General features: G+C 42.6%; 2 protein-coding genes across 3 annotated transcripts; one reads left to right on the top strand and one right to left on the bottom strand.

The window, feature by feature from the left end:
- The first annotated feature begins 2,063 nt into the window (after positions 1-2,063).
- On the top strand, positions 2,064-7,240 carry LOC307268449 (cholesterol 25-hydroxylase-like). 2 transcript variants are annotated; one of them, XR_013845458.1, is made up of 3 exons: positions 2,064-2,745; positions 5,259-5,679; positions 6,022-7,240. XR_013845458.1 is itself a non-coding variant. In XM_080051080.1 (2 exons), exons 1-2 carry the CDS (start codon positions 2,294-2,296, stop codon positions 5,608-5,610), a joined length of 804 nt encoding a protein of 267 aa, XP_079907206.1. In that variant the 5' UTR covers positions 2,064-2,293; the 3' UTR covers positions 5,611-7,240. The 2 variants fall into 2 exon arrangements, 1 of the variants encoding a protein (XP_079907206.1); XM_080051080.1 differs by having other exon boundaries at positions 5,259-7,240.
- A 3,977-nt stretch (positions 7,241-11,217) lies between these two features.
- bmp10 (bone morphogenetic protein 10) lies at positions 11,218-13,515 on the bottom strand (the record flags this gene model as incomplete). The annotated part of the gene is made up of 2 exons (XM_080037216.1): positions 11,218-12,287; positions 13,104-13,515. The coding sequence occupies 2 exons, from the start codon at positions 13,513-13,515 to the stop codon at positions 11,218-11,220; spliced, it is 1,482 nt and encodes a 493-aa protein (XP_079893342.1).
- Between the last annotated feature and the right edge of the window lie 2,242 nt (positions 13,516-15,757).

The following is a 15,757-nucleotide window of genomic DNA, read 5'->3' on the forward strand; positions in this document are numbered from 1 at the left end:
GTGTGAACACAATCCTCCCTAATGCTGAAAAATTAAATAAAAAACCGTCTTCTAATTAAATAGTCCTCCTCTCCCAGAAAGCCCCTGTATTTCCAGCAGCCAACTTTATGTGGGTTCAAGTGCGCAATGCGTAAAGAGAGGTGCCGTCTGGGGAATTAATTCACCTATTCCAGGGGTGGCCAACCCGAGGCTCGCGAGCCGCATGCGGCTCTTTGCCCAGCTTCGTGCGGCTCTTCAATTCATATCAAATTATGTGATTATAATTTTTTTTTTTTTTATACTTTTTTTTTTGTGTGGGCCTATGTGTGTGCATGTTCGCAAACGTTTCATGCGGCTCTTACGTTTGTTTTACATGTTGTCTATTATTTAATTTTTTATTTTATTAATGTGTAGGCCCTATGTGTATGCCTGTTCGCAAATGTTTAATTGAGGACGCAACATAACGTTCGCAAACGTTTGGTGCGGACGCAACATAAAACTGCCCGCTCAGCTTGGAGGGAGGTTTTCCGTGAGTAAACTATTTGTGTCAAGTTCGCTCTGAAACAGAGTGGGAGAGTTCATATTTTTTGTTGAACGTTATGGCAGGCCATTCTGCCTTATATGCCAGACATTTGCGCATTTCAAGGCTTCAAATCTTCGGCGCCACTTCAGCTCTCTCCATGCTAAAAGTAAGTCCCACAAAGCAACATGCATTAGTAAGAGAAAAACGTTTTTTTAAATTGTTATATTTTTGTTTGTGGACTTGGTTGAACTGAGAGTTTGTGTGTGAGGCAGTGCACACAATGTTCATTGTTGAAAATGACTGCCCTGTCGTCTTTAGTACTGTAGGAGTCCAGTCCTGTCATTATCACAGGGGCGGCCTTAACGATCTGGGGGCCCGTTTCAAGTCCTAGTGTGGGGCCCCCTGTTTTTTTTTTTTTTTTAATAAATAATGCTTGTGCATGCATGTGCAAGCTCCCCGCGAAAATAAAAACGCCCCCCCCCCCTGAAATCTTACTGGCCACCCCAGTGCCCCCCCCCCCCAGTTCAAATGTTATTTTTAATTTTAATTTTATTTTTTTAATTACATGTTTTGCCTGATATGTATCCTAGTTCAGAGATGATATGTATTTTTTTTTTCTTTCGTAACTTTTTTTTTTGATAGGTAGTTGCCAAGTTCATCACACAAACACTCCAATCCACTGATATGAGATCAGTTTGCAATTTTCAATTACTAAATTAATGGTAGGACTGTGGCCACTAGAACTGGTCTCTGGTCAGCAAAGGTCTTGAAAACAGCATAAGTGTGCTTGTGACATGCGTGCCACCCATGCATGTGTATAGGCACGTGTCCCAGCAGATTTTTGAAATCTGAATAAAAAAATTAAAGTTTGTAGTTAGCGAGTGTAACATGTTCTTAGCAAGGGCAGACTTTCATAAATAAAGGTTTATTTTTTTAGCAAGATATTTGGTCAAAAGCTAGTGGTCATCCGTCCCTCTGTGCAGTTGTTAGGCATCTGGCTGCTAGCAAGTTATGTTGTCTTGCTAATTTTACTATTCATCTGAGCTGAAATAAATATTGACTTTTTCCTTTATTATCTTCGCCAGAATGCACCAGAATACTTAGATTACATGTTAAAAACACAAAAAAAATCTTCTGGGGGGGATGCCCCCAGACCCCCCTTCAGGGGTTTAGTTTTCTGACAAACATTACAATGGATACTAACATGATTTGGGCATTTGAGATTATAAATCATCTTTGAATTGGTTGTACAGCATATCACATGCTATTCATTCAGGGGTGCGATGGCCACCCCACTCTAACTCTGTGGCCCACCTTGGCCACCCCCAGTCAAAATTTCCTGGAATCGCCACTGTGTGTACCCGTGTGTGCGATGTGGCTCTTTGCAGTAACACAGTAAAAAATGTGGCTCTTTGTCTCTGACTGGTTGGCCACCCCTGACCTATTCGGTTACACGCATGTGCATGGACGTAAAAGATAAAAAGGAGAGATATACATTTTCATCAGCATAATACAATTTTAGTGGATGCGGGGCCCCTCCTACCAAAGTAAAGTGAATGACTCGCCTCCTGGACGAAGCAGTGGGGGGGACCGCAGCAGCTCATGGAAAAAAACACTCTTTTAAACTTTTTTCTAAAACACTTATGAAAGAGACTGTATGCAGGAAGGATGCACGCGGACTAGTCTCCATTCAACGTGGGGACATAGCCTTTTATATAAGGTGTATAGCTCCTAAAGGAAAGACTGCTGCATTGGTGATGTAAGTGGCCGTGGTGAAAGGTGAAAGCCGGGATGAACGTCGGAATACCCGCCACGGCGCACGGAGACGCACACGCGCCTGCTGCTCTTCAGGATCTCTGGGAGTTCGTGAGGACAAAGCAGGAGGAGACCTTGCTCTCCCCTTACCTGCCCGCGGCTTACGCTTTCTTCATGCACGTGCTCCTGTGCGCACCTTTCCTCGCGCTGGACGCACTGGGCAGCGTCAGTCATCGGGTCCGCTCATGGAGGCTCGCGGCCGGCTCGGGTCCGCCTCCCTCGCTGCGCCGCTGGTTGGAGTGTTTCTGGAGGGTCGTGTACCGATACCTGACCGTGGTGCTGCCCGCCACCGCGCTGCTTCAGACACTCAGGAGCCCCCCCGCGTTACCGCAGCTGGCCCCGTCCTGCTCGCAGCTCTTCGTGGAGGTCTTGGCGTGTTTTCTGCTCTTTGACACGCTCTTCTTCATATGGCACTACATCTTGCACAGGTGAGCAGTGGCATTTGAACTTGGCATAGTGTAGCCTGCTGTTATCCAACCATCTCTGATGTGATAAGCTTAGTGTTGTCATGATACCAAAAGATTCGTTTTGATACTGGTACAAAAAAGAATGGCGATACTTTTTGATTAAAAAAATATTTAAAAAAACATTGTGATACATTTGTCATAATAGCAGAAGCCTTGATTACTTTTTTCCTATCATAGGACTAGGTTATTTCATGATATATGCTAATATTTAACAACAATTAAAATATAAAATTAAATATTTCCAATGTTGTCTTCCTACAGTACACAAAATAAAGATAAAGAATGATCAGAAATTCTATGATCAGACCCAAATAAAATGAGCCCTCATGTGCATGCAATTACAATATATTGTTCTGTAATGATCCAAATATGAAACTATGGTATTACTCCATGCATTTGTCCCTGCTGACAGATTTGTGCAACACAAATATTACTTTTTACTCCACAGAAAGCGATAGTTACTTTGCATATCAAGATAATAAATATAGCCTTTATAATAACCTCATAAAATACATCACTGTTTACAATAAATTCAATCACGCAACAGTCTAGAATCAGCTCCACCACATTTATAATTAAAATGCATCGATAATAAATCATAGTAATCCAATATATACCCATACTCTGACAGAGATTATTTTTGTCTGCACTGAAGGCACTTTCCCTTTCATACAGTAAATGTGGCTAATGGAACTCACATTGTTTAACTTTATCCAGGACTTTTGTTTGTATTGGATAATTTTTTACTGTGGTATTGCTACTTTGATTTATGCTCCATCTAATCCATGTAAATAAACAGCTCATGAAGAACAGATGAGGCAATGCGGAGTCATTGTGGTCCACTTACAAATCTCTTTCACATGGCGTATGGTTTGGATGAATGGCGTAACATTGGATGAGAGTAGAGAACACAAACATTATTATCATTTACCGTACGTTTCAGGATCACACAGGTCAAAACTAGGGATGACCCTAAATAGTAAACTAATTAACTAATCAACGATTATCTTAAAGGAATCCAGATTCGACTCTCAAACTCACGGTCAAATAGTCGCAAAATGAAAGTGGTTATGAAACAAGGATCGTTCGGCTTATTAATAATACTGTTAGTAACAATTGGAAAATATCTCATGAGGTATTAATCAATTTCCTTAAACAGCCTCTTATTTTTTTAAAGTACAGCTGGTGTCTTTCACATACCCATTGTAACTATGAGTTTTGTTCATACTTTATATTGAAATGACATAGGCTATATTCTTATTTGCTCTTCTTAACAATGTTTTATCCAAACCTTTTGAAGAGCATACTTTTTTCTTTTGCACTGTTTACTTTAGTTGCCTCTCAAGAACAAATCCTCATAGACCAACATTTATTTAGCACCTTTCATCAGAAACTTTGTACAGCAAACAATGATTCACCTTAATCAACTTGTTTCAGTGTCAAAAAAATGTGCAAATCAGTAGCTCTAACATGGGGAAATGTTCACTTTGAAGCATTAGGATGTGTCATTTCCTGTATTGGTTTAATAAAAACAGCAGGTGTGTAAGCATGGCTTTTTACTGTTATGTTAATTAGGCCTAAGTGAAACTCCGAGCGCCGAACCATGGTGTGGTTTGGTGTGAATGTGGCTTTAGATGGTACTCACAACTAATCTGACATTTTGCCAAGCATTTCTTTACCTCCCAAGATTGTGGAATTTGTTTATTGTTGTGTGTTATAGAGTTCGGGGAATTCAGAAACACAACCCTGCCCCCCTCTGCATAGGAAAACAATGGGACTGCCAGCGCAAACCGGTTTGAATAAATCGCCATGGTAGTTTTGCAAATGAGATTATGAATGAAAAGAAAAAGAAAACATGTTTCTGCTATCAGTCGACTATAGGCAAGACTTGACCAATCAGATTGGACTATGTAAATTCTTAGCCAGGGACACCCCTAGTCAAAACTAAGCTGTTTAATATTTAAATGCATATGTTTAAAGGTGGTATTCAAGCGATGCACTAAAATGTTTTGGTGTAAAATATCATACTCCTTAAAAATTTCCCATTATGGCACCACTTTGCATTTTTCTTCAGCCGCATTTAACCTGGTACGTGCTGACAATGACATCTTTTAAAATACACTCTCCCACGTTGTTACTCAAGTCCAGTCTGAGATCACCCTGATGACATCACTATGACATCATCAGGGAAATGTAAACTGAGCCTCAAGTGTGATTTCATTGGACTGCCCCTTTAACCTGAACTTTCAACATGACCATTGGCGCACATTGTGCGGATAAACACGATGTTATCCGCAATACTTTTAGCATTAATAGTAGTAGTAGCACTGTAGTAGAAGTACACGTGGTAGAAATGTTTTTCTTCTGAGTAGCATACCACAGACACTCTGACAGTATAGGCTACCATTGTGGGAACATGAGTGTGTTTCCGTCACAGTATTAACAGAGACTGCTGCTTGTCTGTTCCTCGTCAGGTATCCCTGGCTCTACCGCAACATCCACCAGATGCACCACCAGCACCACACGCCCTTCGCTCTGGCGGCTCAGGACTCCAGTTCGTCGGAGCTGCTGTCTCTGCTGCTGCTGGCTCTGAGCAGTGCCTGGCTGGTGGGCTGCCACCCTCTGAGCGAAGCCTTCTTCCACCTCCTCAACAGCTGGCTGGCGGTGGAGGACCACTGTGGCTACGACATGCCCTGGGCTCTGCACAAACTGGTGCCCTTTCTGGGAGGAGCCCCCTACCACCAAGCCCACCATAGGGTCCAGAGTGCCAACTACGCCCCCTACTTCACCCACTGGGACCAACTGTTTGGCACATACCGGGCATGACAGTAGTATTCACAATCCAGAGGGACAAAAACCGTTGCATAGAGCGAACTTAGGATTTTTACAGAACAGGTATCATCCATCCATCCATACTGTATTTCTATCCATCCTTAAACATTCACCCATCCATCCCTCCATCCATCCATCCATCCATCCATCCATCCATCCATCCATCCGCCTCTCTATCTATCTATCTATCTATCTATCTATCTATCTATCTATCTATCTATCTATCTATCTATCTATCTATCTATCTATCTATCTATCTATCTATCTATCTATCTATCTATCTATCTATCTATCTATCTATCTATCTATCTATCTATCTATCTATCTATCTATCTATCTATCTATCTATCTATCTATCTATCTACCCATCCACCAAACCATCAACTATGCTGCTTATCTTTAAAGGATCATGGGGGGACTGGAGCCTATCCCAGCGGACATTGATGAGAGGCAGGGTACACACTGGCCAGGTTGCCAGTCGTTCTTAACCTCAACCACTCAAACTAACATTCACACCTACTGGCAATTTAGAGTCACCTATTAACCTCCTTGACCCTTGGACTGTGAGAGGTCGAAAACCCACAGTGGCACTGGGAGTACATGCACACCCCACATAGGAAGGCTCCAACCAGCCGGGCGGCCTCTATCAACAAACAGTGAAATATATTGTATGCAGATTGTGTTTTTTCCTGATCAGCTCTTAAAATATACACACTTAACAATGTATATGTGAGCGACATATTTTACAGTTTAATAAACATTTTGACAGTTCTATAAACAATTCCCTAAACATGTATGGACAAACAGCATGTTCACATGATGTCTTCACCATTTGATGGACGACAGGGACATGTGAATGCTCTTATCTACAGCTGGGCCACGAGATGAGGAGAGCACATGGATGACACGATAAATCACAAAACAATGAAACAAGGAACCAATGCCAAAAGTGCTGTGTGAGTGGTTTTTCTCTATGACCTGGGTCTGTCTTTTATTGAATGTCTATGCTTCCATATTGAAGGCATAAGGCAGATGATATGTGACAGATTTATTTTGGTTAATGCCGATCATATGTATTGATGTGCTGTAGATGTTTAATTTCTTATGAAAGATGTAGTAAGTATTTTTTAGTAAGTCTTTAGCTTGTGCTAAAATGTCAAACCGATGAAAATCTAGAAAGTGAACATTACTCTTTGAGCCATGGCTGATATATATACATATAAGGTGCTTATTTTGTACATGATTGTTTCGTAAAAGAAAATTCTGTTCAATGCTATATCTGGTTATTTATGGGGGATGGTCACACACCATTTCTACACAAAAGGTCTTATATATATATAATATTGGGCTTGCTAAGCATGGGAAAACAAATCAAAGTGGTGCACAGACCTGGTTTGTTGCTGTTCAACATTAGTTCATATTTCGGTTGTGCCTCTGCAGTCAGTGGTTATATTTGCCGCGGGCCTCTCAGCTGTCTACATTCCCTGCAAGCTGGTTCCACAGGGACATGACTGACCAATCAAAACCACATGTTCCTTTGAGATGAAAAGCCTTTCAGTCTCCATTTTCAGTTGTAACATTCTTGTTTGTACTACAGAGGCATCAACACACTATAAAAGTTATCAAGGCATCATTAGGGTTTGGAATTTAATAATTTGTAGTTACCCCTCTTTTGTTTGACTCGTGCTTTTTTCCCATAAAAGAAGGAACAGGGGATGGATTTGAGTTTGCTCAACCATCATAAACTTTGTCACAATGGGATATGGAGCCAACGGATTATTGGCTCACATGGGGAGTCGAGAGAGAACAAGTTTATATGTCATTACTTGACTTTACTTTAGCAGTGAAGTGTCTTTTCTGAGCAGGATCTAACTTGAATCAATACGTCACTTATAAGTGAGATTGTTCTCACACGCAGCAGCTTAACGGCTAATGACTAATACTATACTTTTTGCAGGTCCATTGCGAGTGAAAGTCCATACTTTAAATGAATAATGTCCTCACTTGCATTGAAGTCATTTTGCTGAGCAAACCAATCTGGGGGAATATTACTTGGCTTGCATAAGCATGTGAACTACACTGAACATCTGCTTTTCATTACTGGCTCTTTCGATGGGCTTTTTACAATTTCGCAACATCAGAGTCCAATGATAATTGTTTAAAGGTGCTTTTGAACATTTGCATGCACTTTTGCATCTGGTCATAAAGTAATGCTAAAGCAAAGAGTAGTTTCTCCTTGAGGAAAGTGGATGAAAGATTAAAGATGAGTCCTGGGTGGCGGTGTTCAAGAGATGGAATGATAAACATGTGACCCAAAGCGGAAACAATCAGGCCCTATTACAGAGCCCATGTCCGAGTCAGGGCGAATCCTGCAGCCTAGGATGACACACCAAAACTCACGTTCACAGCTAGACACACGTCGGTGTGCCGCGGCTGACGTCATGATGGCAGGAACTGAAGCATTACAGGATTCTGAAGCACTTAAAACCGTGTGTACATTGGGGCTTGTGCCAATGTACACACGGTGCATGTGCAGCGGTGTGCTCCTAAGATAATCACGTAGGCTCCACATACTCCAGCATGACAACAAGGAGTGAGATTGCAATTATTTTGACAGTTGAGCGATGTCAAAACAAGAGAAAGAGAGTAAGCACACATCCTCTGCCAGCCCTTATCACCAGAGTGAATACTAAAGACTTCCCATTTCATCATATTTCCTGAAACAGTGACAAAGGCCAGATTCATATTTCTTTCGCCATTCTGTAAATATTCAATTAGTGAGCTTTACATAGCAGAGGCCTCCTGTTGTCACAGTAACCGTGTGAGGTTCTTGCACTCTGGTCCGTAACCATTTTTAGACAACCTCTGCTCCCATCTTACATGAGAGGTCATGTCTGCTCTCTGAGACATCTCCGTGCACTTGTCATTAATGGGCTGTTGCCAAAGACACGTCTTCTTAAGAGCTCCAGACAGACAACATTACGCTAATACGCTTCTAGCACTGCAGCCGCAGTTTCAACACAAACAGTGGTGAACCACTAAAAGTCATAACCACTTCGTCAAATCAAAGTTTTTTTTCAAACTGTTTCATTTCAGTGTATGAGTTGCAAAACTCCCTGAAAGTTAATATGCTCATTTGCTTTTTTCTAGCCAAGAGTTAGATGAGAACATTGATATTACACTCATATAGGGCTGTTAACTCTGAAGCTATACAGCTAGGAGAGTTAGCTTAGCTAAACATCAAGGCTAAAGACAGAGGGACACAGCTAGCTTGGCTCTGTCCAAAGGTTAAAAAGGTCTCCATGCTATATATGCAACTTACAGGCATGTGAGAGATCGACCTTCTCATCTAATTCTGGGCATGAAAACAAATGAACGCATTTCACAAAATTTCAAACAATATCTTTAACTATTGTTTAAAGTAGCCTGGAATGAGTGACTGTTTGCCCACTGCAGACATTCACTTAGATTTGTATCCACACACACAACTCAATCTTTACTTTATCTTTAACTTCATCCCTATCTTGCTGTACCCCATGAGGCCAATTGTTATTCATGATATTGGGCTATAAAAAAATAAAACTGGTCTTTGATTTTCATCTATAACCTAGATTCTGCTGGTGGACTCTACCTAAACACTTGTCTGTTCAGTATGACACATTCTTAAAAACCAAGAGATAACACCACCAAGTCTTACACATTTCAGATCTATATCATTTATTTACATCCTCAGTGTGCATTGGTACATAAAAAGATCAACACAATGCTCCCCTGCGATCTAGTTCAACATCCATACAAAATTAAGTTAGAACAGAGAAACTTAAGTCCAAATTTTGTTTGGTTTTGGTTCCAATTTTCTCTTTACAAACAGGTTTTCCATCGCAGCTGTCTGCATCTGCTAGCTGTCAGAGTGAGCAGCAGGCCATCCATTTTGGTTCATTAGCGGACCCTCCACTCAGTTTCCCATGGTTCTTTGTTTGTGTGTCATGTGTGAACTATGACTCGTGTGCTGATACTGTCGGTCTGAATGATCTGAATGCCAGCAATGCATTGTGTTATTGGTCAAGTAGCTTCTTCCTAAAATAGTGGAAAGGAAAGTTGACGGACCAAGATACTTTGACTTATAATTGTAATGTGGGAAATAGGTCACGTACAATAAACTGTGAATAACAACATCAGCATGGCATTTAGCGCCAAATATTAACGTTCATACTTATAATCTAAATAACCTTTTGAATTACATTGTGTGTGATATTATGAAACGGAAAGGATCAGCGATTAATTCATAGTAAGGGATCATTTTAATTTGGGATATGTTAAGTACATTTTCCTTATTGTTTAAGATATTGTTACCATTTCTCTTCGCAACAAATTCATTTGGTCACGGATACAAAAACCTCCCCTACTAACTTACAAATGTACATATATAGTTATCTACTCTGTTGTAAAAATCAATAAATTAGAACAATAAATAGTCTTTAATTTGACAAGCAGCAGAGGTATCAAAAGGCTTTTTAACAAAATATTCTGTAACTGTAATTCCTTTGGGCATCCGGTAATGGCATGCGAGCACAGGTCGTCTTTTTCAGTCTTGATTTTGGCCTTGCAATAATAACTGTCCAAAATACTTGTTTTTTTACAAAACAAGTGATGAATGACTCAGCTGAGGAGTTGGAGATATGTTAGGGGCACATCGTGCTATAGGTCAGTGAGTGGAGCCAGTTAAGATTGTTTTTTGCCTAGGAATGTGGACAACCCCTTTTACTCCTTGTCTTGTCCCACTCTCCCTCAATCCCACCACCTCAAAGGTTGGCGTCCAGTTCTCCAAGCCTGAGTGGTGGCATACATGTTTCTCAACCCCTACACCTTGCTATCGCTCGGGGGGGAGTGGAAAAGAGGCATGTGGAGCGGGAAACAGGGTTGGGATAGATAACCCTGCCTCTATGACCCCATGCACAGCGCCTACGTATCAGGCAGGAGGTGGGCCTGGAGAGTTCACGTCTTGTCAGGTTTGCCTCAGGGAGGTCATTTCACTGTTGCCAGGACACATGAAGTGCTGATTAGTGTTGCGTCGAGTGGGGAGGCCCATAGATAAGTGGAAAGGAAGACAGATGTCAGGGGGGAAGTTAGAGGGAGGGGGTCAACTGGCCCACTGGTTCCCATCAGGCCGCACACACTGTAGGATGTGCTTGGTTCAGTCCTTTGGGAAATCCTGTGTCTTTTTGTTCTCGTTGGGTATGAAGACACACCTTGGCAACACTATTGGCAACATCTTGACTGTACCGTAGATCTCTAGACACTCTATCCACTGTCCAACTGATGGAAAATGATAATCATGGCTTTGGCCTGTGTAAGATAAAGCACTTGTTTCTGTTTTGCCATTTAAAACGTATATTTGTCCACGCTCATTCATTTTGAGCACACGTGTGAATACTGGATGTGTACTCAAATCTCACGAGTAACTGTTGTAGAGATTCCAACAATGCCAATTTGTCAGAGACAGTTTTTTAACTTGTCTTCTTCTCTAGCTTAGTGTTAGTCCTGCATATTTCCTCTCACTGTAAGACTTTTACGAAGAGTTCAGCTCCTTCAAAGCATGGACTATCTGCAGCCACACTCGGACACCACCATGCCTTCGAACTTGTACTTGTAGGTGACCACCCCTGTTTCGTCCAGGTACAGCAGTGAGATGGGGTCCAGCTGAGTGGGCACGCAGCAAGCTCTGGCCGCCTTCTGAGGACTGTTGATGTTGATCAGTGTCTGGACGATGGCGTGCTTGGTGGGCGTGACGTGCTTGGTCAGCGGGAAGGAGCAAATGCCGGTGCACTCGAAGGCGTCGTAACCGGCGGGCGCCAGGATCCAGCTGTCCCATCCGATGTCCTTGAACTCCACGTACAGGGATTGCTTCTTGCAGTGGTTTCCCTTGGCGTTGCGACGAATGCGGGACGCCGTGTCGTAGATGAGATTGGAGCGCATTTGGATGAGGTCCTCTTCATCTGGCTCGGCTCCTTCGTCTTCCCCCAGATCCCCCCACAGTCCGTCCAGGCCCAGGCCCAAGTCGTTCTGGAGAACCATGTTGGAGGTTTCGTGGTCGATCATTTCGTTCAGCTCGAGCCTGTCGTCACGGTGGTCGCTGCTTTGGTCATCGGAGAAGACAATCAGCAGAGGTTTGTGTTTTTCCTCTGGGCTGGTGTCAATCTTCATCTCCCCTTCTGATGGATCCCTGTGTGTTTTCTTGTCCTCTGTCATACCTTGAACAGTATCTTCATTTGCCACGCTGGCGATGTGTACCTCCAAGCCGTGCGTTGTGCCGCTGTCAGATTTGCGCCAGCGTTGAACGGCAGCGGTGAGGTCAAAGGCCTCCCAGCCGTTGTCAGTGCCGTAGACCTGGCGCGAAGCCAATTCCACCAGCTCTATCCGCTCCCCACCCCCTCTGAAGGTGTCACCTCTCACCGCGCTCTCGTCCGTTGCGTTCTCGTCTGCGTCGTGCGATTCCAGTTCGTATATAGTCACCTTGCGGTCGACTCCGGCGTAGAGGTGTCGGTCAGTCTGGACGAGGGTGTAGAGGCGAAGCTCGGCGGCCGTGATGCGTTCATGATGAGGGACTGACACATTGAAAAGGAGGGGGTGACGCCTCACTCCTTCGTCACCCACAACACTGGGAGATGAATCTGGGGAAGGGAGATAAATAGTCAAACTGATAATTTGGTATATTTTGTACAGTCATTTTAACAAGTTTCTTTCAGTTGAGTAACTTAACCTAACCCTATATTGACCTAACTTGACCCCAGTAATAGTTTTGTCCTGAATTTCATCTTTCGTTGGGAAATCTCCAGGCATATCCTCATTGTTTTGCAAGCTGTCCCATTTCAGAATAAGAATAGCATTTTGACATGAACATTGCCGTGCAAAGAGAACAAGCAACTGGCTAATGCTTGGATTGTTATCAAGACATGTTTGGTTTGATATGTTTGAAACTGAAGTCCACTTAGGAAATGTACATTTATATACAAAAACATTGAAAGCTGTTTCATTTCTTGCATGCTTTGGCTTTTCAGACCAGAGTTTGATGAGGAATATACAAATAAACTTCAACATTAGAGATACACTACACAGTTAAAAGGGGATAAATCAAACCAAAATTATTTTGTGGCATTCGAACCAAACTTAGGTCAAGAACACAACTTTGACAGAACTGTGAGCTGCTGTAAAAACAAAAGTCAAAATGTTACTTTTCTGGTAGCCTTTTAAATTCAATCAGTGTTCCAGGGTTCCAATTGAATGTAAAGAAAGTTTGTTTATTAAGTTATGAGAATATACCTTAGAAAATGTTCACTTCTCTGACACACCCAAAGTTACATAGTGCACCTTTAAATGTCATAAATAAATGCTAAATTAAAATGGTAGAAAATAAGAAGTCAATCAATCAATCAAAATAATCTATAGGAACTCATTATCATCAATCATATGCAGCAGAGGATCTTTACCTTCATTTTTGAAGCTGCGGATGATGTTGGCCGTAGGCATAGCAGTGCGATCATTAGCAAAACGGTTGTAGAGCTCCATCATGTACTCAGGGGGCTCTTGGCGAGCGTTTTCAAGAGGCTGGCCAGGAGGACCCAAGCCAGACAGGTTGAAAGTCCGCATAAACTGGTCTTTGAGGCTCTGCAGCAGGCTCTTCATGTTCATGTTGCCATCTTGCTGCTCCAGCAGTGACGGATCCACCACCCCTCCATGCCCGTCCCCTAGCCCCGGAGCAGGGCGATGCCTCTGATGGCTGGTGGAGATCGGGCTACTCTGCCCACACAGAGGCCCCTGGAGCAGCACAGTGAGACACAGCAAGAGCAAAACCTGGGAGCTGCAGATGGTTCCCAGTTTAGAGATCCAATTGCTCGCCATGAAGAAGACAATGGGCAGCTTTCTATTGTATGCCCCCTAGGGTTGTCTATGGATGACCAACACTTAGACAAAATTATATTCCCTTATTCCAAAGGTCAATTTCAGTGGTGGTCAGTTCAGACGCAGAGTAAGAAAGTTCTGGTTCCTAGTCAGTAGACAGTGGTGTTGTTGACCCTTGCCCTGAATAGTGTGAGTCTCTTTGCAGGAGTGTGTATTCCTGCTTCCAGATCTCACAGCATTTATTCTCATGCACACCTTTTGATGTCCAAATTTGCGACAGGGCTGCAGTTCCGGTGACAGGGTGGCCAAGGCTTGGCTTTGTCCGTGCGAGTCATCTCTGTTGTGTTGTGTCCTCTGTCAGTCTCTCTCTGTGCTCTGCTCTCTTCTTCCCAGCACTTTCTTTCTGTCTCTTATCTATGATATGGTGGGCTCTGCATTGCTCAGTTCTTATGGTCTCTTTGCTGGTGTGTGTGAGTGCGTGCATGCCTTCCACTTTGTGTGATGCACACGAGCGTGTGTTATCTCACAACTTCCTTAATGAGGATTTTGTAAACACTGTCCTGTAGCCTCTTCCTTGTGGAAGCGCTATTTTGTTTGGGTGGGTGCTCCGGGGTTGATATTCTTTCATTTGTTTATTTTCTTTGCAAATGGTGGAATTCTGCGAGGCCACATTTCTATTTGACAAAATACATAAAGGGGTCTGTTGATACCGCTGAATGTAACAGGACATATCTATTTGACTGCAGCACTTGTCCGAATGAAATTGAAATGCAATGAGGTGTGAGGCCTTAACGACCGAGGGATGAAAGATACTGAACTGACTCTCATTTGCCTCGTTACATTTCAACAAGCTCATTAGGACAACAGAGCAGTGCAAAAAAAAATCCCTCATGTTCATTCAACAAAGTAACAATCACCACCCTGTTGTGTTTGCTGAAAGGCCCTGTACTTCCTCTTCTGGTGAGAGTACTCTGTGTGTCTGAGAGGGGTAATCTGGTCCCAGGAGGTTCCTTATAACATGCAAGAGAAATGATATACAAGGCAGGGATAGAAGATAGAAATGTCACATTCTGAAAGTATTGCAAGTTTCGTGAGAAAGAAGAACATTGAGAAATTCCTCTTGATTAATGATACAGCAGCAAGTCAAAGGTGTTGGGTGAGTAAACTAGTCGACTAAGAACTTTACCGATCCAACAAGTCATTACTGAGTGAGGGGATAAACTGTTGGTAGCACAGTGCCAGTCTTCAGGTTCAAGTGGCTGGTCAGTTGTATTTTCTTTTGACATTAAAGGTCACATATTATGCTCATTTTCAGATTCAACATTTTAAATTGGGTTTCTACAAGAAACTGTTTTCATGGTGTAGTGTCCCATTATATTTCTCTTAGATTTAGGGGTAGGCCTATCTGGGAGTGTGCTCATCACAAATGGAGGTAGTGCTAAGTCAGGTTGGTAATTGGAGGGGGGGGGGCGTGGTTTCTCATTTTATGAAGTCATAAGGAGAGAGAAATCGGACTGTTTATTTTCAACACAGGTTTGAGAAAGGTGGAGAGAAAAAATAAAGGGTGTATTTTGGGGGGAGTCTAGTCACACATTTAGCATAATATGTGTCCTTTAATAATGACACACTGGCTCCTAATCCGACTCGAATAACTTTTACAGTTCGTCACCTGAACCCACATCCCCATCCCAATACACACTTCATTCCTGAGCTTCTTTGCGTGACCTGCAGATACACTCCTGATTGCGGTGCGTCACAGGGATGGGAAGGAATGAGCTTTTTCCTGCCTCTGCCACTCTGCCTGCCAGGCTGACGGTTGACAGACGTGCTCTTATCTGTCACTCTGTTAAAGCGCTGCTGCAACAGACTAGCACATCTTCCTGATGGCCTTACGAAGGCATGATAATGGCAATGTTATTTTGCAAACAGACACACACACGCACACACACACACACACACACACACACACACACACACACACACACACATTCCCATCCATATGGTCTGTATTATGTACAGTACCTCAGGGTGAAACATATGTGGAATCAAGGCCAGAGTTGCTATTTTTGGATCAAGCCTTTAAACAGACAATACTTTACGCAGATATCCCAAAACCGAATGTAATGGTTTTCATATGCTTTTACCCCCACAGTGCTGTGTGTTTTAGGATGTGAAATATATTCAAAACTAACATGGGTAACAGCGCTATCCCCACACATATCATATTCAAATACATTTTGCT

This window comes from Ammodytes marinus (assembly GCF_949987685.1).
Source record: "Ammodytes marinus genome assembly, chromosome: 2".
Lineage (NCBI taxonomy): Eukaryota > Metazoa > Chordata > Actinopteri > Uranoscopiformes > Ammodytidae > Ammodytes > Ammodytes marinus.

Excerpts from the sequence above, each read along its gene's own strand:
- LOC307268449 (XM_080051080.1), top strand. The coding sequence starts at position 2,294 with ATGAACGTCGGAATACCCGCCACGGCGCACGGAGACGCACACGCGCCT. Across the intron at positions 2,746-5,258 it reads TGGCACTACATCTTGCACAG|GTATCCCTGGCTCTACCGCA; the intron begins GTGAGCAGTGGC and ends GTTCCTCGTCAG.